Below are 25866 nucleotides of genomic sequence, written 5' to 3'. Positions count from 1 at the left end.
ACAGTCTGAGTGCTCAGCTGCACCACAGTTGTGTGCAATGAACAGTCGTTTAAATGATGGAGAGGCAGCACCTACCACAGTGACCTTCCCTCAAATGAGAGCTCACTTGGAAATATGGGGTCTGGGGTGCGCAACCCGAGGAGATGTTGATACAGAAACCTCTGAAAGTGATGGGTGCTCTGAGTTGGCCATTCCCTCAAGCAGACACTTTGGAGGCAGTGCTGGGATTGGTATAGCCCTCCTCTCAATGCTGTGTCCAAGAGGGAAAAGAGGGAGGCCCTGGCACTGGCTACTTGTTGTTTGCATCCCTCCATGCGTCCCTTTCCCTATGGGAGCATAAAGTCAGCAGGGCACATTTCCCAGTCCACTCCTGAGGCCAGACCTGCCTGCCACCCGCACTGTGAAAACACTGGCCTGCCCTGACTCAGGGGCAGGAAGGGGTGGCTTAGCAGAGGTCAGAGTCTTCTTGCCTCAAGAGTTGATCCTAGACAGGCTGTACCTCTGTGGCAGCAAGTGACCCTACCTACTGTGCCCAGGCTTAGCTCTTCCCAAGCATTGGAGAATGTGTTGTAGGGCCAAGCTACAGATGCAAAGCACATGTTTTTGCTGTCCCCTTGCAATATGGAAAGAACTTTTCCCTTCTCCTCTGCAGCTATTTCTAGGTCTGAGTCCTCCCTGGAAGTGCGGGAGGCAGGGTGTTCGCACTCAGTACCTTTGAAGAGAGGGGGTGAAGGCAGCAATCCTGTGAGCCCTGGAAAGGAGCTGCTGCCCCTCCAAAATCTCTCCCTGAGTGGCAGTGACAAGGCAAAGGTGACACAGCCAAGATCCTCTTTTCTTCTGTGTCCCAATAGAAAGAGAATCCCTAAAGACAGGATACAGACTGGGGCAGCCTGCCAAGGGAGGACCCTGCTTTCTAGCATCTGCAAAGACAAGCACACACTGCTTTTGTTCCTCCGCTGAGCACCTTCCTGTGTATTGACTTGGGCTTTCTGTGTGACCCCCATCCTACCTGCCTCCAGTACCTGAGGCTCCCTTTGCAAAAAGGACCCATTAATTACTTCCACAGTGCCGTGCTGTACATGTCCTCAGGCACTTCAGGTTCAGCAAGTGCCATTTCAGAAGTCATTTTTCACACTTTCACTCTGGGCCAGAGAGTCATGGTTGGCTGGAGCCTGTCATTGTCTCCACAATTAGACATGTTCTTGTTCCCCTTAATGCATGTGCATGCAAACACACACATGTGTGCACATGCATGCATGCACATGCATGCAGAAACATGGAAATGATTTTTCAGCGGCATAGGCTCACTAGGTGCCTGTACAAGCTTCTGAGTTTTACACACACAAATAAAATCCTAGTCCATACCTACAGCTGCACAGACTGATACCTTCAAGTGTATGTGAAAATATTTCCCAGGAAACAGCATGCACCTGCTCAGGAACTCATCTGCACTGGTGCAAGCATATGATCCCCTCCCACTGACACCAAAATGCCTGCGTGCAGGCTCCACGCACAAGTACAAACAAGATAGAGAGATGCACTCATGCATATCTGTTGTGTTCACACACCCTTGCAGTCATTCACAATATAACATGTAAGGAAGATGTGCACACACATTTAGAGTGCCACCAATAGACTTTGGACACCTACATGCTCACACACACTCGTGTACATATGCACTTCACATTCATGTACATATGCACTTGTGTGGTAGGGACTGAGTGCTGCCCACCCTTGAGGTTTTGCTCATGAAGCCTCTGCTAGTTGCTGTGTGACTGAAAGCCCTGCCTGGCTTTGCTGGAATCTGAGTTTTCATTAGACTCTTAGCATTACAGTTTGTTTGGCTTTTAGTTCTGAGTCTTTTCCATGACTGGGAGGGCTGAGAACCGAAAACTAAACAAAGGCACAAACGTTTAAGGCTCAAAAAGATCAAAAAGTAAATAAAGGAATCTTTTTTTCTCAAGATCTCAAGTTTTCTTTAACCCAGCCTTGTGCTTTGGGGTTGGCCAGATAAACAATGTTTATCAGTACTAGAGTAGCATGATAACTGCAGCCAGTAAAGCTGATGGCTTACACTACCCTAAAGCACCCAGAGAAACATAGTGTCTAGGAAACCCAAAGAGCCAGGTCTGGGCCTCTGCTGACTCTTCACTGCATTGCAGAGGAAAAAGCTACAGGAGCAAGCAAAAGGAGCAAGGATCCTCCCTGCATGTCCTTATACAGCCAAGCTGCTGGCTCTGTCCCTAGCTCACCTTGGCTGGGTCTGTGCTTTGCTGGATGCCCCTGGGCCCTGGTTCTTTTGCTATGGGCTTTAAGGACCTTACTGAGGTGGCAATGGTTCCCTTCTCCCCCATGGCCTCAGTTTCCTTCCAATGTAGGGAGAGGAAGCATGGGAAGTTCTTGGTCTCATCCCGATGTGGAACAGGGATGCTGCCAGGGGCAGGCCTGGGCCCCAGGTCTCCAAGTTCAGGCCTATCCTGCATCACTGCAACCTTTCCCAGCTCACCATGCCTCCATTTCCTCCACCTGCAGCATAAGGAAAACAAGTCCCACAAGCTTGGAGATCCTCATATAGAGACTCTGCAGACTGAAAGCCAAGCACTTCCCTCATCTCTGAGCCTTCATGAAATGTCAGGCCAAGCACAACACAGGACATGACCTATTTGCGTCTCCTCCTCACCTAGGAACCTGAAGCCAGCTTGCAAAGAGAGGGCACTTCTCCTTTGTGAGCAAATTTCTTTTAAAATAGGCTCAAATGTCCACAGTGCGAATAAGGAACCCACTGGGTTAGACTGTTTCACCCCAGCTGAGGATCACTTCCTCGGAGCTGAGGCTTTCAACCAAAAAAAGAATAATGCTTTAATCCTTCCCTTCTACATCAGAACAATGGATTAGAGCTCATTTAGCAAAGTCTGACTTGCCATGCAATTAGGGTTGGCAGGCATCTATTATTCCCATCACATCCAGGTCTTCTGGTTAATATATGACTTTAATCAACTCAAAGGATTAAGTGCCATTAAAGACCCAGGGGGAGGGCAGCAACCCCTTCCCCTTTTCTTCCAGCTGCAAGCGGACAGCTGTGTGCAGTTGTCCCCCTCAGGCCTGGCTGCAGGGGCGGAGGGATGGGGGTAACAGTGGTGGGGGACAGGGCCCTTTCCCATCAGCTGCTGCTAAGGGCAACAGTATGCTAGGTAGAGGCCTTAGTTAATGGAGAAGAAAATAAGAGACAAGTAAACAGGAAACTGTTTCGCAACCCTCCTGTCACCAGGCTGCTCCATGCTCAGTTAGCTCTGCAGCCTTTCTGATGTTTCTGCGGACGCTGCCTGTCTCAAAGTCTCCCGAGAGATGCGGTGTCTTTTGATGGTTCCTGGGCTGTGTTTCAGACTGAACTTGATCTGTTTTGCATGTGCTGTTCACATGGACTGTAGAGTAGCTACTCTGGCACCATAAAGCTCTTTAGAAGGACCGTACCTCTGCTGGCATCTAGGCTGTGCGTGCCACTTGCTGCACAGGGACAGCAGAGGGGAAGATCGGGAGTCAGCCTGCTCTCCAGTATTTTACAATAGGCTTTGAATGGGAAGGGGAGCTACCCATGGCTTTCTCTGCAATCCAGGATCTCCTGGGTTTACCTGTGATTTGGGAGCAGGCAGAGAGACAGAACTGCCCTGACATTTGTAACTTTTCTGTAGATCTTGCATTTTTAAATTTCCTACAATGCAGCTGGGTTTCCAGCTTCAGCAGAGCTGATCCTTCATTTGTGTAAGTGGAAACATCTTGTCTGAGTTCAGACACTTTACTGGAGCAACTCCAAACCTGAAGAAACTGAGGGTATGGCTAATGTTTCCTAATGGGCGTTCCCAAAATATTATTGTTCTTTGCATGCCTGGATAGGGTTTAACACAAAACCACAGGGGAACAAAAATCAACAAAACTCCATGCTGCAGCTTTTTAATTATTATTTTTTCCTCAGTGGAACTTAAGTCCCCAAGTCCTAATTTGGAAGAGTTCCCAGTCTTCTAGAAGTCACACTAGCAGAACAGGCCATGGAAGTACTTCTCAAAACACCAGAAATCTGAACACATACCAAATACATCAGCGTTATAATAAGAGTTTGTTGCTTTATGTCAAATGACTCTGGGCTCATTTACCCAGAATCTCTGGAATTGTTCTGATGTCCCCCCACACACACCATTTACTATTGTTGTTAATTCCACGTTCCAGCAAACTATGCTTTTGTAGACTCCAGACAGCACAGATTTTCCATGTGATGGAATATAATATATTTGCCATGAGTGGTGAGGTCTTGGCACCAGGGAACTTCATAGTACAGTTTTCACTCCTCCCTCCCTTTGCAGGAGCTGAGGTCAGACTTCAGTGTCATCTAAATGAAGGACAAACTGCCCTTTCTTGTGTCAAGCAGAGAGCTGGCAGGAGTCATGAAACCGTCCTTGTTCTCAGATCTGTGGATGGAAGACGCTCCAGTCAGCCCTACGTAACACTGCAGTGCAGGTTCCTGCTGGGGGAGCCCTGTTTTCTGGCTGTGGTTCTCCTCGTCCCACTATGTGGGTCTGCCAGTGCCCTTAAGTGCTGACCTGCAGCCTCACCTGCTTTTCCTGGTGAGGTTGCTGTGGCCACTGAAACCTGCAACAGCATTTTCTTCCACTTTCACCTGCTTCAGGAGGTTCCCAGAAGGCTCCTTGTAGGGCGTGGACATGCATACTATGGCCAACAGCCTCTCTCGTTTCATGGATTAAATATTATGGCAAGTCAGTACTGCTGACACACAAGATCCAGAAACCCCCACTCCTTCCCTTCTGTAAAGCAGGGTCTAGAGGAAGAAGTAAGACTGCAAGGAGGCTTCAGGTGACCTGAAGAAACAGGCAAAGCCTGCAGAAGATGCAGGAACATGTGAAGTCTCCATGATCAATAAAGGTTTGATGTACCTGTCAGCAGCTTTAGCTAATTGCCTTGGGGCAGCTTGGTGCAGAGGGACTGGGGAACAGAGGGATCAGGAGAAAGTTCTGCTTCATGCTGCTCCTGTCCTAGGCCCACTCCTCTTGATCTGGACTAGCCTCTCTGATGGGCTGGAACAAGTAGTCACTGATGCTGGGAATTGTTTCTTACAGGAATTAGAGTGTCTGCATTTCCCCTGGCATGTCCTTTTCTTCCCCTTCCCCTTCCCCTCCCCTTTCTCCTTTCCCCTTTTCCTTTTTCCCCTACTTTTCTTTCCCATTCCTCTGTTAAAAAGTGAGACATCTTTGTTTTTCAAAAAAACTATTTTTGGTTGAATAAGTTGTTATTTCGTTAGGAACATTAGAGATTCATTTTCTTGATTTTGAATCCCCTGTGATCTTCAAACCTAACTCTAGGCACTTTTTTATTCCAGAAACTTTGGTTTTCATTGTGTAGTTCTTCATCAAAAATGCAGGATATTTCCACCAAAAGTCATTAATTCTCCCCAACATGTCTTTTGATAAGAAACTATTTTTCATAGAAATTTTTCATCAAAATGTTCTTCCCCCAGGTCCAGTGCTGAGTAGATGGACACTATTAAAAGGACTTGAGAGCCTTAGCCGTGGGGGACAGTAAAATTCACACCTGTCATACACTGGGACGTGTCTTGTCTTTGTGTAGCTCACAAACAGTTGAAGCACAAAGAAAAGAATGTCTCAAACCATTGTGCTTACACATTAAGGATGGGAAAAAAGCCCTTGTCATCTCATCCATTCTCTTTGGCAGCTCAGTGGTAGTTAGATTGAATACTTGTGGAAATCAAGGGAAGCTGGCCATGTGTAACAGCCAGGCAGGAGTGAGCATTACAATGTGATGGAAGGCAAATTTTTTGTACAAGTCACAGAGAAGGGCCTACAGGCTAGCTAAAGGAGAAGTGTGCACACAGCTTCACAGCCCACCTAAAGCAAAGGAAGCTTCCCCATGTGCCCAAGGCTAAAATTACAGACACACTGAATGACATCCCCTGGGTAGTAGTGGTCACTGTGACCTGTTGTGCGGATGTACATCCAGCCACGGATAAGATCAGCAGCTCTGTGTACTGTCAGATAATTAGCAAGCTCTTGAATGAAAAATTGTTGGAAGGGGCTAAGAACAACTGTAATTTAACACATATGTGACAAACCACGGATTCAGGCTGAACTCTAGGGCTATGGTGCTAAAGCATGGACCACTTATTTGGAACTAAACAACTGGCGTGGAGAGGTGAAAAGGCAACAGACTGTGAGATTCATAGATGGGCAGGCAATCGGAGACAGGGTGTCACCCAGGAGCTAGGTAACCACCTTCTTAGCACATTAACACTCCAATGGGATGAGGAATATTGATGCTAGGCCAGCATCAGTGGGGAGACTGGCTACAGCTGAGGTTGCAGCTTCAAAATGGACCCATTGACAAAAGTAATTACTTACTTCCCTGAAGCTGGCAGTTCATGTAATCAGACAGACTGATCTGCTCTCACTTCAGTATCTTAAAGTTGGATATCAAAGCCTGAGATGATTGTCCCCAGCTCCTTTGACAGTCAAGCAAAAGAAGCATGCAGTGCTGGAGGGTTAGATGCCTGTTTGGAGATGACATCTAGACACCTAACACAGGGAGGATTAGCTGGCACTAGAGGTGCAGATCTCTAGATCTCTCTCCATGGACTCCAACAGGAGTCCCCAGAGACACCAAAGCTGTAGGGGCCTAAAGCTAAGTTATACCTGCAGACACTCTATACTTGCTGGTGTGTTTGCACTGCCCATCCCGACATGAGGGGTGCAGGCAGTGCAATAAGCCACTCTGCCACTCAGTCCACCAACAGTTTCTCTGATAGACTTCCTGTACTGTCCTGGATACTGTACTTTGGGCTTCTGTATCTGTTGTCTGAGCAATCTGACCGATGAGTCCTCCTTGTGAGTCTGTGTGTGACACTGTACCCAGCCAGGATGTGACAGTGGTGTTAAACTTCACTAGCAGTCCTCTAGAGCTCACACTCAGAAAAATGTTCTCCTTAGACAGTGTTTTTTTCAGTGCTAGAGGTGGTCAGCTGGGACCAAGTGAGAATCAAAGCCAAAGAAGAGAGGTGTGGACACCAAAGTCTGCTGTGCCTTTTCTCAGGCAGGGGTCAGCAGTGTGGGGCATAGATACGGAAGACGGCATGAAGGCCATACTGGCCATCTGGCAGCAGAGCTGGGAATGGAGGGTGCGTGACAGTCAGCGGCACCCAGGTGCCAGGCATCCTGAGCTCTGAATGCACAGGCACAAGTTACCAGCCATCAGCTGACCTACAGTGTTTTGCCTCTTTCAGAGGCAACACCTCTCTTAGCCTGATTTGGGGAAAGAAACACACCTTTGGGAAAGGTGTGAACTGCTGTTCTTGAAAGGTCCTGATCCCAGCTGCATGAGGCTGCAGGTATGAGAGAGGCCATGGGGCTTTTCATAGCTACATTTATGAGTTAAAATGAACAACAATTGTCCTTTTAGAGACTTGAGGATCAGAGCCCCATCAAGCTGGCAGAGAGGGAGAGTCAGGGACAGTCCAGGGAGACAAGCCAGCTGGAGGGGGAGAGGGGAAAATCTAGAGACACAGGCCAAGCCCATACTCAAGCCAGCAATATTGATTATTCCTCGTAAGACAGCTCATTCACTGTATTGCTGTGGTGCCTGGGAGACTGGAGGAGGGCCGCAGCCCCCATGTTGGCTCTGTGCCCTCCCAAAGCAAAAGGAGAAGAGACACAGTGAGAGACATGAAGACTGACCTTAACTTCAGCAAGGTGAAAGATATCAATCACAGTTTGTTGTATAGGCCTGCTGAAGAGAGGGGCACTACCTATAGGGGATATATCCCCCAAATAGTTGTGGGTACTTGCTTCAGATGGAGTCAGTTACCTCTGGAGGTCCTGATGTCCCCATCAGCTAACGGAGGGCTGGTCTAGACAGAGAGGGAAGTGCAAGGAACCAGAGAGACAACAAAGGGGATGTGACCACGCTCCAAAGTATGCCAGAGCCCCATCAGGGGAGTTTTTCAATTTGGGACTGGGAGGAGGTGGTGCTTATACATCACCCTCCAAACACTAGGGGATGCACAGGAGAAAGCCAGGAGGCGCTGGTCGGCTGTTCCAGTAAGTGGGCGATGGAGACAGTACCAGTGGCCACCTGAGGCCCTTAAATCTCTCCCAAGGGCTCTGCCCATTAGGCAGTGCTACCAACTGAAGAAAGAGCCTGTTGACCAAACAGATGAGCAGTGACAGGTAGGACAGAAAAACTGTCCAGAGGGGTCGTTTGAGGTCTCTTCACCCAGGTGGTGTGGAAACCCAGTGTGAGAAACTCAGAAGTGTTTCTGATGCCTGAGGGCAGGCTCTCCAAGGTACCCTCCTCCTCCCACTGGGGCCCTGCAGTGTGCTCTTAGAGCAGATGTGTTCCCACCTCTTGCAGCAGAGTCTCTGAGTAAATCGCTCTCAGATGTTGCAGGCCCCTTTCCCTCTTCTTGGGTAGCTTCCAGTGCATGCTGAGGCCCACAGTGTGGAAGCCTGTGCCCCATTAGCAGATGACGAACAGTTTAAAGGGTTCTGAGTCCAAAGGACCCTTGATCAGAGGCCTGTACTGCAGCCTCATGCCATGGCCCCTTCTATTTTCCTGTACCACCTTCTCATTCCTAAGCAAGGAGTCTCCCACACACCACGCATCCTGCAGCAGGCAACCCAACCAAACTCTTTCTTATGCATTGCAGGCAAAACCCCTCAAGATCTGCACTAGCCCAGGGCCAGAGGACGTCCTGTTTGCTTATCTTTGGCTATAAACTTCTGCCCCTCTGCCTAGCAGGAGACAGGATATCACTGGGCAATCAGGCTGGCTGGCAACAGAAAGGATTTGGTGAATCAGCTGTGCAGGTCAGCAAAACAGCCCACTCTTTCGTGATGATGGAGTCAGGTGGTGGCCATGTGGATGAGAAGGACGGAGCACTGGAGAGGGACTTGGAGTAGTTATCTCCCCTTCTTTGCCTAAGGGGTCTCTCTGTCAGCGTACAACAATTGAATATAGACCTGCCACGCTAGGTAAATAGTTCAGACATGATCATTTCACACAGTGACCACAAAGAGATTCAAGGGATCTCAGGATGGATTACAAACCATGGACTTTACTTCACTGCATATAGGCTCAGACTCCAGGGAGGAAGGGTTTTTCTTTTTTCTCCCTCTTTTCTCTCCTCCCCTCACATGCTACTTAAGGCTTACAAGGAAAGGAGATGGATCTGTGTGTGTCTCTGTGCAAGCTACCAACACTACAGAAAGGAACATGCCTTCAGAGAGCTGCCATGATTCATGAGGGGAGCCTGGAGGGGCTCCTGCCCAGAAGGGGATCCATGTACAGTCCCTCTGAGGAAGTGATTGTGGCCTTTCTGAGTAGACTGGTAGATTGATCTAAGTGTTTTGAAGCAAAGTCACCAGAAGTCTTCTCAGAGGAAAAAGTTCACATGGGCCTAAGAAATAGTCTAGGTATTGCAGCACCTCTGTCTCTTTGGACTTTACCAGCCCATGCCCAGTGAGAGGATGAGAGGCAACGGGCACAAATTGAAACACAGGAAATTCTATCTGAAACAAGAGAACACTTCACTGTGAGGGTGGTTGAATACTGGAACAGGTTGCCCAGAGAGGTTGTGGAGTCTCCATCCTTGGAGATATTCAAAACCCAACTGGACATGGTCCTCAGAAACCTGCTTTAGGTGACCCTGCTTGAGCAGGGGTGTTGGACTAGATGATCTCCAGAGGTCCCTTCCAACCCCAACTATTCTGTGAATTTGTGATAAGAGCACTCAGAGGTTTTCCTCTATCTGACTGGGAGGACCTGCCAATCTGGGAGGACAGTCCAGCTCAGAGTCAGGGTCCCCTTAGAGATTCTGCCACCAATTTCCTCTATGAGGTTGGGGAAGCTGTTTGTGGTGTATCTCAGTTTCCCTACTTGTGCTCAATAATAAAGACACATTCCCACCTCCCCAGGGGAGCAGCAGTCTGCTCAGAAAAGCTGCAGCTCTCAAATAACATAGTACAAAGCCATAGTACAAAGTGCTGTGCCAAGAAATATGCAATAGAAAAAGTGATCCAGTGTCAAAAGAGGAGCATTAAACAAACAAACACACTAGGCACAAAACCAAAAGAGCAAAGCCCTCTGATGGGAGGCCTGATTACACACGATAAAAGAATGGTATGTTGGAGTGTCCTGTTTGCAAGGTTTACTGTGTAACAATAATAATAGATGGTCTTTCTGGTAGCAAAACTAATTGGGAAATTCAAGTTAGTGACCTGATTGATGCCTTTGTCAGAAGTTGAACAAGACAAGCGGTGTGCCTCATGCTTCATGCATATTGTTGCTGAATGACTGTATCAGACAGTGAGATCTCCTTATCCTACTTTACTACCTGGAGCAGGCAATTATTTATTTTTTAAAGCCTTTGTTCAGAAGGCTGAGCCATTTGCAATTAATCATGGCACATTTCTAGAGAAGCATGAGTCTCAACAGCACTCCTGGTTTCTGGTGACTGTGACTGTGCCTACACTGTGGTCCTCAAAACAAGGTGCACTCTTTGGTGGAGCTGTGCATCCTGAGGATGCCACCAGTGTTCGACCTGCAAAGGGAGTTGCTCAGTTGCAGGGTATGGTCGTAACAGAAAGTCCAATACAGGAACATGAAATGGAATCAGAGCTTGCAGCATTTAGTTGCATATTTCATAATTTGCAGGGGGAATCTCCAAATTTGACTCTCTTCCCTCTTTGGCAGCCCAGGCTGGCACCCACCAGTTGTTCTCTCAGACCTGTGACTAATAGAACAAGTTCAGCCATAGCCACAATGGATGTCTTTTTTGAAGAGATTTTTTTGTCAAAAATGCATGAATGTCAGGACCATGGGATGCCCTGTGCAAGGGGCTGCAGCAAGCAGAAGTGTTGATGCTGACCAAAGTCTTAGCATCCAGCATGACCTCCTCCATGGCCACGAAGACCAGTAACTCAGGTGAGACTCCCTCCCTGGGAACTGCCCCCCCAGGCCTGATAACTCAAACTGAATTGCAAGGTCTGGAAAATAACTGAAATCTGCCTAGTACTGCTCTGCCACCAGGTAGGCAGGTCCCCTGCCTGTCCTTCTTCACTCTGCTGGTTTCTCTGGAGGGAAGCCCCCCATGACTTCCTGGACAGGCATGGTGTGCAGATAAAAATGCCATATGTTGCTGTGGATAGCACTCAGCTGGGACTCTCCCAGACTACTCTGCCCCTTCCTTTCCTTTTGCCTCACCTCTTCAGATGTACGAAACCAAGATGCCTCAGGCAAGAAAAGCCAGAGAAGTGGGCTCTTTAAGGCCATCCCGCTAGCCATCATGAGCAAAATCCCATTAGACATGCAAAAGACTTCATGTCTCTCTTTCTTCCTCTCAAGCTGCCCCTTCGCCCAGTGAGCAGGACTTGGCATGCGCTGGCTCAGTGACCCTAACTAGGCTTCCTCTTCCCACCCCAGCAGAAATACCTCCCCATGCCAGCATCAGGCTGATGGGGAGCTCCAGCACACAGCAGCCACGTGATGTAGGATGAGAGTGAGAGGCCTGAGCACATTGCTGACCTGTGGGGAGGCAGGCTTGTTTCTGTGCATCAGCTCCTGGGGCTTCACGAAGCGTGGGAACTCAGCCCAGCTCCTTCACCATGAATTTGCTCACTGTGATGGAGGCTACCATCTGCCATGGAGCATCTCCTCACCTGACACTGTCACTTCAGCCAAAATCCACAACCACAAAAGACCTCCAGCAGCCTTCTGAAGTGATGTCAAAGTTCCCACACCAGTTGTGACACACACGCAACCATCTCCAGCTCCCTTGCAGCCAGACAGAGTTCTCACATTTGCAGAGCAGGGCTGGGCACTGCTCTGCTGCTCTTGTGCTCCACCAGCCTGATGTTGGATGGACCTGCTCCTGCTCCTGCTCCTTCCGACCGTCCTTCCCTGGGCAGTCTCTTTGTGCTTTGCTGCATTGCTTATATGATGAGAGCTCTGGATGGCTGGAATCAATGTCTCAGCCATATGGTCTCCTTCCTGCTCTCAGTCTCCATCAGGTCCAAGATAAACCTTGAAACCTGCAGTTCTGTTCTGCCTCAGCAAAACTTGGCTGTGGAAGGGTTAGACATAGTTCACCTCTGTAACATGTTTCTCAGATTACACTATGCACATGGAACCCTCCAACCCCTTCAAGTCTCTTCCCTCACCACTGCTGCCCCACCAGTAATCCCTAGGATTAATTATGGGCACAGACTAGCTTTTTGGGGGGGAGGAGGGGATTTCATTTGTTTGTAATTGTGTTTGCACTTCATGTCTGGAATAAGTCAGCACCATCTGCAAAATAGCCCCTTTTTCACTCCCCATTTGCATAACTTTTCCAAAGCCCAGTGCCATTCCCATGGGGGCAGACAGTCACGTCCTTAGCGGTGGGAGGAATGTGGCCTGAAGCCCAGCCTGACACTGGATCTGCACAAACAGGACTGAGGGACATATCCGTTTATCATGAGGTTTGAATGGGCTCAGCCATTCACTAAAATAACATCCCTACCCTGTGTTTTAACCTTTGGAAAACACAATCCAAGTCTTGCTGGCTTCTCTTTTCCAGACAGCAAGGAAGAAATTGCAGGCTAGGATCATTTTTTGTGGCTTTAAAAAGTTTATTTTCTGTCAGGCTGCATTTTCCAGGACAGCACTTCCTGAGAAAGCTGCTTGTCTGGTAACTTTTGGCATTAGCTCAGCTCTTGATAATCTGAAGACCTGAGGTCAAAGGGTGAACCACTTATGAAATGAGTTTGTGGGGCCTCCCCCAGCTGCCAAGCTGAGGTCTTCCAGACTCAGTGTTTCATTACAGCTGGCCATTTCTGCTTTAGGGAAGGTGCTTGCAGAGCAGAACAGAGACATTTTAGCACACCTCACAAGTGTGTTCCCAGCTCTTTCATGGTGGGGAAGATGGGCAGGACTTACTTGCCATGATCTGAGCAGCAGGTCTCTTTCAGTGGGGAGGTTTTTAGAGCAGACTCTCTTAAGTGTCTCTTCTTCACCCTATAATCCCTTGCAGTGTTGTGGTGTCAGCAAGGGAAGAGCTCTCCTGGGAGCATGGCACCAGGAAAGCAGTGTGTGTGGCGGGACTGGACACCCAGTGGCACAGCAGGGCAAGGGATAACTGGTGCTTCTGGTTCAGGTACAGAAAAAAGGAATTTGGAGCTGCCCAAATACACTTGTCAGCATCATTGATACTGAGCAGATCAACCAGGCTTTGGTGCAACTAGGCAAAGAGCACCTTCCAAGCCAGAACCAGGGCAGCAAGAAGAATGGAGCAACAAAACAGGGCATGCATCATAAATCTGGCATTCAGTGTTGCAAGGCTGGAGCAATATCAAGTCAACACACTCGAGGGTGGGAAGCAGTATAAATCCCAGGTTTCATTACCAATTGGTGCTTTTGGTTTTTTTACCTTCCAGTTTTGAGCTGCTAGGTTGCTGTGAGCATCTATTTCCCATGCTTTTCTATGCCAGTTAAATAAGAGGGGAGCCTTCCCTCTATTCACTTGACTCCAGCAGCTGGGGCTTGAGGGATAGTATTGCTTGCTACAAGGTTTGAGCTCATACTGCAAGAGCTGGCAGTGTGGTATTCCCACAGCTTTTACACAGTTGCAAAGACCTGTCTCTTGGGGAAGGACTCAGGGGAGAGGCCTTGATGAGTGAGGAGAGCTGTGAGGAAGAATGAGGGGGAGGAGGAGACCACACACTTCCTCTGGCCCCATTTCTTGCCATTTCTGGCTCCATCTTTTCCTCCTCATATGGTTTAGATCCCAGATAAAGAGGTGAAGGGCCAGAAGTGCCTGCCAAAGCAGCAGGTGGATTTAAGAAACAGACTGTGTGTACCAAAAGGTACACAGACTGTGTGTACCTGGAGGAATGGTATGGGGAGAGATGAGGCCATACACTGTCCAGGAGGTGAAAGATTTTCTTCTTGAAGACTATCAGGAAGAGAGCTGAGAAAGCAAAACTTGAAGGGAGCAGAACCTTCACAGCAGAGGGAAGTTGGCTCTAGGAGGAAAAGACAGAGAAAGAAAAAGATGGGGGGAGCATTGAAAGAAGGGAAAGACAGACAAGACCAGGCCAGCTGTGGTATGGCAAGACCTGAAATATCACAGCTGGGAACTCTGGGAACAGACAGTTTGAAACAGGAGGGTTGCTGGGGGCCATTCCTTCAGCAACAATGCATGTTGCCCTCTTCTCCCCAGGCAGTATCTCCTTTTCCTGGTGGAAAAACATGGAGATCAGAGGGATACACATCCATGTGGTACGTGAGAAACGCAGCTGTCCTGACTCCCAGGCTCAGCAGACCTGTCAGACCCCCCTTCCATCTCCTCTGTCTCCTTATGCCCTGACCTACTGGTCACCTGGCTCTCCCAGGCTTGGAACTTCACCACCCCAGTACAGAGACTATCTGATCAGTGTAGAAGCAGATGATGAGCTCTACCTGATCTTCTCAGGCTCAGGGAGGAGCCCTCAGCTCTCCTGCACTGTTCTGGTTGTTCTTCTGTGTTGTTCTGGTGTCTTCCCTGGAAAAGGGGCTGCATTACTGCAACATCCCTGGTGCAAAAAGTATTCCCTGTTCGTACAGCACCTTGCACCATGGGCATTTGGGCTGCTGCTGGAGGAATCGCTAAGTTCTGGGCTCCCTTGGTGCAAAAGATATCTCTTGGACTTCAGCAGTGTGACCTGAAGTGTCCTTCTAGCATCCTAAGATCTACTAGGGCCTTTCCTGTTCTCTCCTGACTCTATCCCCATTCTCAAAGGGTCCCTAGCCCTCAGACAGCACCTGTCCTGGCTCCCTAAAGTGCTCTGGGCCCACTCAGCCTTGGTTCCAGAAAAGCAAGATGTGATGTTAATGGATCCCACAAGAGTCTGTAGGAAAGATATCATGAGCCAGAGACACTGCCCCCTTCACATGCTTACAGTTTAACTTGGGACTGACAGCTTTACCTGCTTCCTCCCCCCCAGTTACTGGAGCTCAGGGAGCTTCTTTCTAATTGCTTTTCTAAAAAGTAAAGAGTCTGAGACTTGTTGCCTGAGGAGCAAACTTTGAAATCACAGCACAGACCTGGAGTGGGGAGAGAGGGGATGAAGGAAAATAAAAAGAATCCAGAAGAAATTATTTTAGATTCAAGACTGTAGGCAGTTGCAGGGGAGGAGGGCCTGGAGCTGTGATCTCTAAATACTGGGGTTGACACTAACCCTTTTGAGCTGAGGTCTGGGCTGGCAGGTCTGGATTAGCCCCAGACTAGAACCATGTAGTGTCCAGGGGCTGGACCTCAGCACCTGCCAAGGTGCGTGCAAGGATTTAAGTACTGGGATTCAGATCTAGTCCGTACACATGAGTATCTCTGATTTCTGTGTTCTCATAGCTTTCTTGCCTGGTTTTGGTTGTGAAGAGAGCAGAAGAGTCCCAGTCTTCCTCCATGCCCCTCATCAGCCCTGGTACTCAAACCAGAGAGAGGAAAGATCAGCCTCCATGGGCCACTCGAGAACTTGGGACTGGGACTAGGGATATCCTATGGAGCAAGGCTGTGTCAAGCTTCCAGAGTGTGGTGGGAAGCAATTTTCTTTGCTGCTGGTCGGAAGGACCCCTCCAATGCCCAAAGCAGTCCAAACCCCTGCACACCTCAAAATCAGGCCCCAGGTTTCCCTCTCCTGACCTGGAGGCTCTCTCAAGCCCTTTTTCTTTGGGAGGAAGATGTTTTCCTGCTTTCCCTCCGTGGGCAGGGTGAGGAGAGGGCAGGGACAGCCTCCTTCACGGACACGTCCCCACCTCTGTCCCTCCTCCTGCACAGCAGGACATGGGGGGCACAGGGAGTATCCTCTGGCACTCCTTCAGAAGCAGGGTCTTGCTCTCCCATGTCGCCAGTGTGTGATCTTCCTTGCCAGCCATTGGGGAGCCTGGCCCAGCACACTGCTTACTTCACTTAAAAAACAGCTTTGCAGAGCCCTCACGTTTCCGGTTGCTTCCTCCCCATAAATGACAAGGAGCTGCCAGGCTGCAGGCTGCTCTGGGACAAGCCCGCTGCTCCAGACTCGCTGTCTGCCAAAGGTGTTCCTTATCACGATATGTGTTCCCTGCACAGTTCACAAGGCCCAGGCACCCCGCCAGACTGCTGACAGCTCAACTGAATAACACAAGAGGTAAAGCAGAGCTAAATTTATACATTAAATACAAAATTACACAAAGAACCCATCAGAGAGGGTCAGATCCCCAGGGCAAATCTGGCAGAAGTCTCTGCCATTCCCCTCCACCTGCATCGCTGCCTTCCCTGCCCCTGCAGCCTGGAGCCATCCAACGTAATACATATAAATTAAAACAAACAGAGCCTGCGGTTTTGCAGCTGTTCAGACACCCACATAACCATTTTGCAGAAGTATTTTAAAATTTGAGGCCACTAGCTAAATACATGACTTGCCATTCAGTTTGGGCACTTTTTATTCGTAAACACCTAGACCAGTGCCTCTTCCTCCTGCCACCCCCAACTGCAGCTAATACAGCAGCAAACCCTCCACTGCCATACTTATGGACAAACAGCTCGTAGTAAACTAAGGCATTTATTAATACCGGCTCAGCTTGACAGCTGCACTGCCCAAGTCCTCTGTTGTGTCCCCTGTTCACCAGAGACCTGAGTGGCCTCTGCTTTAACTCTGGTGAGAGCAACACACCGCAAGTAACCATGCCCTCAGCCTCTCACTGGATGTGAGTGTGACTTTTTTTTCACAGAGGTCTTGTGCCAGGATGTTGCTACAAGCCACGTCCAGAGCAGGCTGTGCTCTCTGTGAGTCCAGGGCACAGGCTTTAACTTGTTTCTGCACTGCTCCTTACTCCTCACCATGTTTGTCAGCCTCCCGAGGGTAGCAGCCTGGATGCATCATTTTCAGGCTCACAGATGACATGTAACTGTCCCCATGGACTGTGGGTATGTGACAAGGCTGGTCCCTGGCTAATGAGATAGCTGCCATTTCAGTCAAGACATCCCAGCACTGAGCTGGGAACCTACCCATGAGCAAGGGAGCACATGCTGCAAGGGGAAGCCTAGGCTCCGTGGCCACTGCTGGAGATCCTCAAGCCTTGTTAGTCCAGCCCTGAGGGGCCTGCAGGCCACATCACCACCACCCTGAGCTATTCCTCCTCTCCCCTTGACTGCTACAGTGCAGAGACTGGCCTCTCAGACAGCAAATGAAGCATCCACTGAGTAATTGCCTGTATTGCAAAGGTTCTCTGAACAGTTCAGGAGTCTCGCGTCTTTCAGCAAATACTTGGAAACAACCCAAACAAATAACATGAGCTCATGACCCCAACTCAGCAATTTTATTCACACAGATGTTCTCTAACCATTTGGGTTTCACCTCTTACCACCAATAGTCTCGCTGCCATTCAGAGTTTACCTGCTTGAAATAGTCCCTGGTTGTTTTAGCTGTAGCTAGTATGGGCTTGAAGGGCAACACAGAAGTTTCTGCAGTGGGACAGGAACAGCAGATTGATCTTCTCCTAAGCAGGATTTTGTAGCTGCAAGCTGAGAAAACATGGTCTAGCTGAATTCAGAGGAAAGTGGATGCACAACTGGCTTTTAAATTGCTCTCAGAGTAGTTATCACCAATTCACTACTGAAGCAGGAAAACACAGTAATTGGGACACTGCAGGAGTCTGTCCACAGACTGGCTGTAATCAATATTTTCATTAACAACTCTGCTGATGGCAAAGACAGTGCCTGTGTAAAATGCATGGGTGACTCTAAGCTGGGAGGCCTTGCCAGCACTGGAGAGAGCAAGTTCAAAATTCAGTCTAAAAGCAGCAGGATGGGAATTCATTGAAGATGCTGTGAAGGAGAAGCCAGACACCCAAGTGCAAAATAGGGCATAACTGAGTAGACACCAAGCTGAAAAAAGGGCTGAGGGCTCATACTGGGTCTCCAGGGAAATATGAGTTAGGAGGGTGGAGCCTTTGCAAAAAGACACTTGTCAGATGATGATGTATTTGCAGGAGCCTTACACTTAGAAAACCAAGTACAGGAGACGTGGGATATATTATTCTTCTCAGCTTAACTCTGGGAATGGAACACCCTGTCCACTTTTGGGCACTGAGTTAAGAAAAATTTTGACAAATTGGAGGAAGTCCAGATGAGAAGTATGAATAATAAAATGAGGTTTAGTAACCATAACTTATTAGGAAATGTTAAAGAAAAGGGTTTTGTTTAGTCTAGAAAGGAGAAGACTTGAAAAGAGTCCATAATCAGGCAAAATTTGATTATAAAAAGAATGGTAATCAATTGTACTCTAAGACCATGGGGGAAAGAACAAGAAGAGAAAAGTTTACTTCATTATATAGAAGGTCTAGTTTGGATAGTACTAAAAGCTTTCTATCAGCTACAGTAGTGGTGTGCAACACCAGTGGTGCTGGCCAATGGGGCAGTGCCAGTATCTCCTTCTCTAGAAGATTTAAGGTTAGACAAACATGCATCAGAGATGATCCCCTAGGATCCCTACAGAGTCTATGATCTAAGATAAGGAAGATTAATACATCCATCAGCTTCCATTCCCCAGACAGGCCCCTGAAAATATTGGCCGTAAAAACAGGGGCCAGAGCTGCTCATCTTTGCTGTCCTAAGGCAGAGAAAGCACCCCCCATATTTTAACATGGGATGCCATTGCATCCAACCTTAGCCTCAATAAATGGCCTTTCACACATAAGCCCTGAGGAGGCTTATGGAGAGGAGAAGCAATAGGTTCATCAGTTTAAATGTAAATATTTTCTCACAGAGCCAGCAGCAACACATGTGAAACCCCATTTCTTTTCGTTCACTTGCCACCTTGCCAGGTTAGACTGTTTTGGAGCTCCACGAGTGTGACTGAGGAGATGCTGCTACTCTCTTGTTTCTGTCTCAGTCTTATCTCTGATCTCAATGTTTTACATTCCCTTCCCTTCCTCTGCTCTGCCAATGACCACCTGGACACCTCTGTGCTGCTCCTGCCTAGGGCAGGTCTTCTCACCAGCCTGCACCTCCACCCACAGCCCTATGTGATCTAACATCTATTTAACTATTTTGGCTGCCTGCAGGAAGTGAGCTAGTTAGTGGTGGGGGATATGTACCACACCTAAATTTAAACACCTTGCCCATGTAACAGATTGGGGGCAGAAGACTCTAGCAAACATCTGGAAGCACCCAAATGAGGCTCTTCGTGCCTATTTACGAACTTCCGTCTGTGATTTTGGTGTATTGCCGACAGTAGATTGTGTGACTACCCCTCCTCACGAGCTCTGCCTTCAAAGAACCCCAAATTGTCCTGGCTTTCAAGCCTCTGACACCTGTTCCCTGGTCCGTGATTGCTAAACTGCATGTCACAGCACTGAGTTCCCCTTTGCTCAGTGTCGTCTGTGAATACACCACAATCCAGCTGTTTAGCATGAACAGCCTTTCCTGCACATGGGATGCAGTTCGAAAGAGCAGTGAAGGATGAGTCCCAGCTCTGATCCAGGCTCTCTCTCGTTCATGGCTTCACAAGATACTATTAGCTTTCTCTGCTTAGATCCCGTTTTCTACGGAGAAGCTATGGGTCCCACCAAAAACAGACCTCCGAAGGCCTGTTTCCCTTCTTTCCACTACTGTGGTTGACGGTATCTTTTTGTCCTCTGATCTAGAACACAGCCCTGACAACCTAAGGAAGAAATCCACTGTAGCACAGGTCCATGAGACCAACCCCAGTTTGAACTGTTCCAGCTTGGGTCTGGGATTAATTTAGTATAGAGTAAGAAACATAAAGCAATTCTGGAGCCTAAAGAGGTTGCCTGGGATGTGAGCTGTCAGTCATGGTTATGAGCTTCAGGACCTAACCTCCAGCAGCTTCACCAGGCATAACATTGCCAGCGACAAGACTGAAATCAGCCTTGATCTGAATTTTAACACAGGGAAGAGAGAGTGACAGGCCTGTCTTCCTCCCTTCTCTTTCCTCTTGGCCATCTGCCCTCCTGGTCTTCTGGTCACCTCCCAGCGTGTTTCCCAGGCTGGCTTTCTCACTGCACGCAGGGTGAGGGGTATCAGGTTTTCTGCCTCCCCTCAGCCATCTGTGTAGCTGGCATGGAGATACAATCCAGCAAAGCTGTATTTTACGATTTATATCATTTTACATCTAAACTGAAAAAAAATCCTGGGGCTTTCCTCCCCTCCCCCCCACCCCCGCAAAGACTGGAATAAAATACAATAAAAAAAAATCCAAGCCATTATTTAAATAATCAGTGTCTGGGAGCTTGATGACACTGATTTGAAAGGATTTAGCTCCAACCCTAAAGCCTGGTGGACTGCAATTTTCTGATTAATTCTTCCACAAACAATGGGGGAAAAACATCCTGGCCTTGACCCTGCTCTTGCTATTAACATGTTGCAGCAAGCGAGCCTCCAATGGCTAGCAGAGACAGGAGAGTCTGGCCCTGGGTACTCAACCACGCACAGCTATCCTGCCACTGAAATTGAAGAGGAGTAAGAACATGGCAGTTCAAGTTCAGGGTCTCTAATGCCTGAAGACGTTTGTTCAGGGGAAATCTGCCCATGAGGCCTCAGTTGCCTGGTCAGTGCCTCCCTGCTAAGCAAGGGGAAGCAGGATCCTTTCCGTCAGTGATGGGCGTAGCCCTCCGGATTAATGCTAGGCCTGCCAATCCGTCTCCACTACCCTGGAGCCCTGTACACCGGATGTTGTGTTAATGCAGTTTCCTGCTTTTTCACCAGGAGCCACCCAAGCCCTGGAAAAGGCTTATCAAGAGCTGGCGTCTCTGTGCCAGCTCTACCGTTGACAGCACATTTGGCCCCGGGCTCACCCTGCTGCTCACATGCAAGCCCTAGTAAACATCTTTTTATATGTATGACCTGAGCATTGCAGCATCCATAGCCACAGACAACTTTTCTGTGTTATCCAGCTGTGTACCACAGTTGTTCAGAGCTTCCTACCCACAGGAGGGGCTTTGCTGCCCCGACACGCAGCCCGGACTACCGGAGCAGCTGGAGCATCTCCCTCAGCCTCCACACCAGCCTGGCACATGTGTCCGTCTGCAGGGTGGGGAATTGTTCAGGCCCACCAGCTCCTGGGGGGATTGCAAATCTGCGTCAGGTAAAACACGCTGATGTGCGCGGACCTGGAAATGACGGCTTGTGAGTGGCCTTTCTGCACACCATGTGCCCTTTCTCTTCCCCAAATAGCTCTTTCTATGAGTCTCCCTCCAGGCTGCGCAACCGTGATCTAATTAATGCTTCTTTCTCGGAGTATGAACTCACCACTAAACAAATCCTGTAATCAAATTAGATCTGAATGATACTAAAGATAAACTGAAAAGCTTTCCAGTAATGAATAAACAAATGTGGATTAAGTGCCCTGGCCTGTCCAGAAATGATACATGGGCAGGCTGAAAACCTCAAACAATTACATTAGAAAACAAGATCAGAAGCAAGAAGAATGAGCAAACTCTATATCCAGCCCTGTATCCGGTCTTTGATAGTGCCTGGTAGAGACATTTCAGACCAAGGTGAAAGAAATCCCTGTGAAATACCTTCTGTTTTGCATTAGCCCAGCTCTGGGAGAATTTCTTCTTAACCTTAGCTGGTGAGTGATGTCCAGTACCCTGTAGCATTGTGGTTTCTGTCTCTTATCTTGTTCAAACTTGTCTAAACTAATTTTACAAGTGGGGCACCATCATGAGCTGATGTAAATTGGCATGGTTCCATGGAGGTAATATACCCCCCAATGATTAGTTTTCCCAGTAAAAGTATATCCATACAGATGCCTCTGCCTGTTTGGATTCAGTGCCCAACACCCTGTGGAAGCAAGTTCCACAGATGAGCAGAGCCTGGAAGTCATCTCTTCTCAAATACAGAGTCTTTTCATTTACTGCATGGCCCTTTCCTGCTGAACCAAGAGAAGATAAGCAGGTGATCATGAATTATCTTCCCTTTACCATGTGTTTTTATGTTTACGATAATGCCCCTGCGAGGTTTTTTTTCTTATTTCTTTATGCTTTAAACTTGTCTCTCCTGATCTTTCCCATTTCATTCTGAAACCTCTTCATGCCTCTCATAATTCTGCTGAGCTGCTTTGGGCAGATTCTAATTCTGCTCCGTCTCTCTTGAGGTGAAGTGGTGAGCACTGAACGTAGAGCCTTACTGTGTTTCCTAATGTGTTTTTATATTTTCTGTACTGTTTCTTATCCCCCTGCCCAATGCAGTCTATTGTCAGTGTTGTGCTTGAGGTCACAGGTGAGTGCTGAACAATCATTTCTTGGTCTGCTCATAATTATGCCAGGATCTTCTTCTCTTTTTCCTTTTCCTTTTTTTCTTTCCTTAGTGACTATGGCTAATTAAAACGCACCAAGGTGTAAGAGAAGTTCAAATGATGCCTTCTAATGTGCATCGCTTTTCATTGCTCAGCATTTCATTCAGCCTGCTGGGAAGCTCTTCATTAGCTTACCTTTGCCAGGTCTCTCAGATATCCCCATGCAGCTTTCCTAGACTCAAACAGCTGATATTATTTTCTATTCTGTGCAAACTTTTTCTGCTTGACTATTTACCCTTTCCCCTGCATCGTTAATAAAAGACTTTAATCCTAAGATGGACTCTCAGGGATGTCCTATTATTATATTATTTATATGTTGAAAATGAACTCTGGATTTCATTTCTTCTTTTCTCTATCTTAATAAGCTTTTAATACATTGTGGAACTTAGACAATTCCCCTTTGGCTATTGAGTTTCCCTAAAAGCCTCTTTGATAGCCTTTATCAAAAAGCACTCAGGAAAATGTATTAACTGTTCTCCATTATCCACTATTTTGTTGACTTAATGCAAGATGAATGTTTTTTTTTCCCTGTGTATTAGGAATATGCAGGCAGTTTTTAATACTGCCTTTAATTATTATTTCAATTCACTTGCTATGCACAGAAGCGGTTGCAATTCCTAAATGGATCATAGTAAACATGCTCAGGTGAACCATTTATTTGGTGAAAAATGCAGATTTGGAGTTAATTAAGACTAGTTGCAAATTCATAAAAAAATACAGGGAACAGTGCTGAAAAAACCTTTTCTGTCAAGTGAAAAAATGGATGTGTTTCCTTCTGCAGTTTCTGAATGAAATACTTCAATTTCTCCTTTTGAAACGATATTTCAAGATTAAGTTTAATTTTAACCTCCCCCTGCACATTGCATTAATGTGTTTCTAGGTAAAATTTCTTTCCAATTCAACCAGCTAGAACCAGACAGAGGGAGATGTCTTGCTTCACCCCAACATTCTTCCATAAGGAAACCAAAGGAATTAATCAGCCATTCGGGGCGCTCTCAAAAACATTTCCCTCCTCCCCAGCAAGCAGGAAATCGGTTGTTTATACCTTTCTAAAGTTCAGCCCTAGCAACTTTTCAGAGATGAAAAACGGTTGCTGGCCTGGAGGCCTCCATTCTAGCAGCCGGTTTTGTTGAGGAAGTGTTTATTCATAAGAAGAGCTCTGTCATTTCCTGCCCGCCTGTCCTCAGCTCTCCGGGGAAAACGCGGGCAGCGCGGGGTTTGCTGCTAGACGGTCAGTCCAATTGTTACAGCGCTTTCTCTTTTTGCATTTCAGTTTTTGGCACGGTCTCATTTTATTACTGTGTCAAGCTGCCTCAAGTATCACTCTTACCCTTTCTTTGGCGGGGGTTACAAAGTGATTTCTTTTCCCTACAATTTCCTTATTCTCTTTCATTGCTTCCTTTTTTGCTGATGCTCAGGCAGGTGAACAAACTTCTCCACATCCTTCAGACCCCCACTGCTGCTTGCTGGAGGCAGTGGGTAACATCTTCTGGACAACACCTCCATATTTCTGAGTAGCTCCCTGGTGACTTACACTGCTGAAGTGCCCAGGGCCCACACAGCTTCCTGGCCACGCAACCCTGGTGGCAGTGACCAGTAGCCAATTCGCCTCCCAGGCTCTGCAGATTCCAACTTTTTTAGTGCTTATTTCCAGTCTTCCCCTACTCTGAAGACCTCAAACCACTCCACAACCTCACAAAAGGAACAAGAGTGCAGTTCCTTTGCTCTTCTGCATACTGGGTGCAAAAGACATCAGTAGGGACATGGATGTTGCGATGTCCAGGCTGGGGAACCCCTCAAGAGTACCAAGGGAGATATCCTAGCCCTAGAGGACTCAACTGAAGTCATGCCAGTCTGATCAGAAAACTTCCTCACCTCTGGGGAAGGGATACACTATCTCATTTCCTTGTTCCTGCACCTACAGGATCTGCCCACCACACTGCACAAATAGCACATGCTAGTGTCTCTGTGGAGACACGATGAGGGAAGTCTACCCATGGATAAACACAGGCTTGCGATCAGAGGGCCAGGTCCTCACTTTGATCAGGGCTGTGTGCATTTGCCCCAGTAGAGACTTGGTCTGGGCCAGCTCAGTTGTTCAGAGAGCTAGATCATGACAATGGTGCAACACATGGCTTAGGGACTAGATGGCCAGCAGTGGCTAAACAAGTGGACAGTGAAAGGACTTCTTCGGCTTTGAAGTCTGTTAGTAGTACCCTTTCAACAGATCAGAACTATCTGTAAGCCTCCACTTTCTGATGTTTATGTATCTATATGTGTGTATGTGTGTATACGTATATATGCATAAATATGTATGCATATATATGTATGTATGTGTATCTATAATATGTACCATATATATGTATATAAATGCAGCACAAGGAACTTAACAGTTACACACAGTGGCTGATAGATATGCCACAGGACCTGTAAGAGAGCTGTGCCCTCCCAGACCGGTATCTGATGGCCGGCTGGTATGTTTTAGCAAATAGCACAAGGTGCCAGGTCTGGACAAAAGCCCGTAGAGACAGAAAGCCCTGGAGATCAGGGCTCAGAAAGGCTGAAAGGTGGATGAGGAATAGATTTCACCACTTAACAGAGAAGTGGCAATTTCACGTTTTTATCCTGTCCTAAAATGAAATGGAGTGATACAATAAAAGGGGGGAAAAGATCCCAAATATTTCATTGTGATTTCAGCTTTTAAGTCCAGTCTCATCTCCCCCAACCTTTTTCAGTCTACAGAACAGAGGTTTTCAGAACAAAGAGCTCTTCCCACACAAAGTCCTGCTTTTCCGTTTTGGGAAATATTGGACAAGCTCACTTTCATAGTTTACAAACACTTTTCAAAGAATGTTTCAACAGTGGAGATAAGGAAAAATCAGTCTTTTTCCTGAACAAGTTTGTTTTCAACAGATTGGCATCTTTGACAGAAATCTTCCCTTCAGAAAATTGCCGGTTTCCACTAGTGCAAAGACATGTCTTTAACAGAAATAGTAAAATGGGCCTGAGCTGCTGAAGTTGTTCCTGGATTAAGGGTGTCATTTTATTCTCCATTTCAAAATGACATAAAATGCTCTGGAGGAGTGCAGCAGAGTGCCTACCAGATACAATTCAATGTAAATGTCCAATATAAAACCTGGCTGGGTTTGCACTGCACTTCTAAGGGCAATTCCATGGAAATAATTTGTCACAGGATGGGATCACTGTGATCTTTGCTTTCTTTGTATCCCTTCCCAGACCGATGTGTTTGTGTAAGGAGAGGTCACCAGAAAGCTGTCACCATGGAACAGAGTCAGACCCACACCTTTTCCTTTGTTTCTAGGTCCTGCTGTGCAAGGCCAAAACTCCAGGCAGATATCCAGACACTTCAGCCTTCCAGGTAAAGACTGCCATAAAGGATTTCTGGAGAAAGCATCGGAGTGGCTGAAGGTGCAGGTGTAGCTGTGGGTTAGAGAGGCTCAGGGATCTGAGCTTCAGT

At 47.6% G+C, this 25866-nt stretch overlaps 1 protein-coding gene across 3 annotated transcripts in view; it reads left to right on the top strand.

Moving 5' to 3' along the window:
* The window catches only part of LOC106489865 (BTB/POZ domain-containing protein KCTD12-like), a 59015-nt gene that overhangs the window by 13437 nt on the left and 19712 nt on the right, over window positions 1–25866 (top strand). The window contains exon 3 of one of the 3 annotated variants that reach the window (XM_067304397.1): window positions 25711–25767. The exons of the other annotated variants lie outside the window; for them this stretch is intronic. Coding sequence (XP_067160498.1) covers window positions 25711–25767 — 57 coding nt within the window. The remainder of the gene's footprint in view (window positions 1–25710; window positions 25768–25866) is intronic. 3 annotated transcript variants of the gene reach the window in all.

Source organism: Apteryx mantelli, chromosome 13 (genome assembly GCF_036417845.1).
Source record: "Apteryx mantelli isolate bAptMan1 chromosome 13, bAptMan1.hap1, whole genome shotgun sequence".
Classification (NCBI taxonomy): Eukaryota; Metazoa; Chordata; class Aves; order Apterygiformes; family Apterygidae; genus Apteryx; species Apteryx mantelli.
Note: the sequence above shows the minus strand (reverse complement) of the source record. Positions and strands in the feature narration are given on the sequence as shown.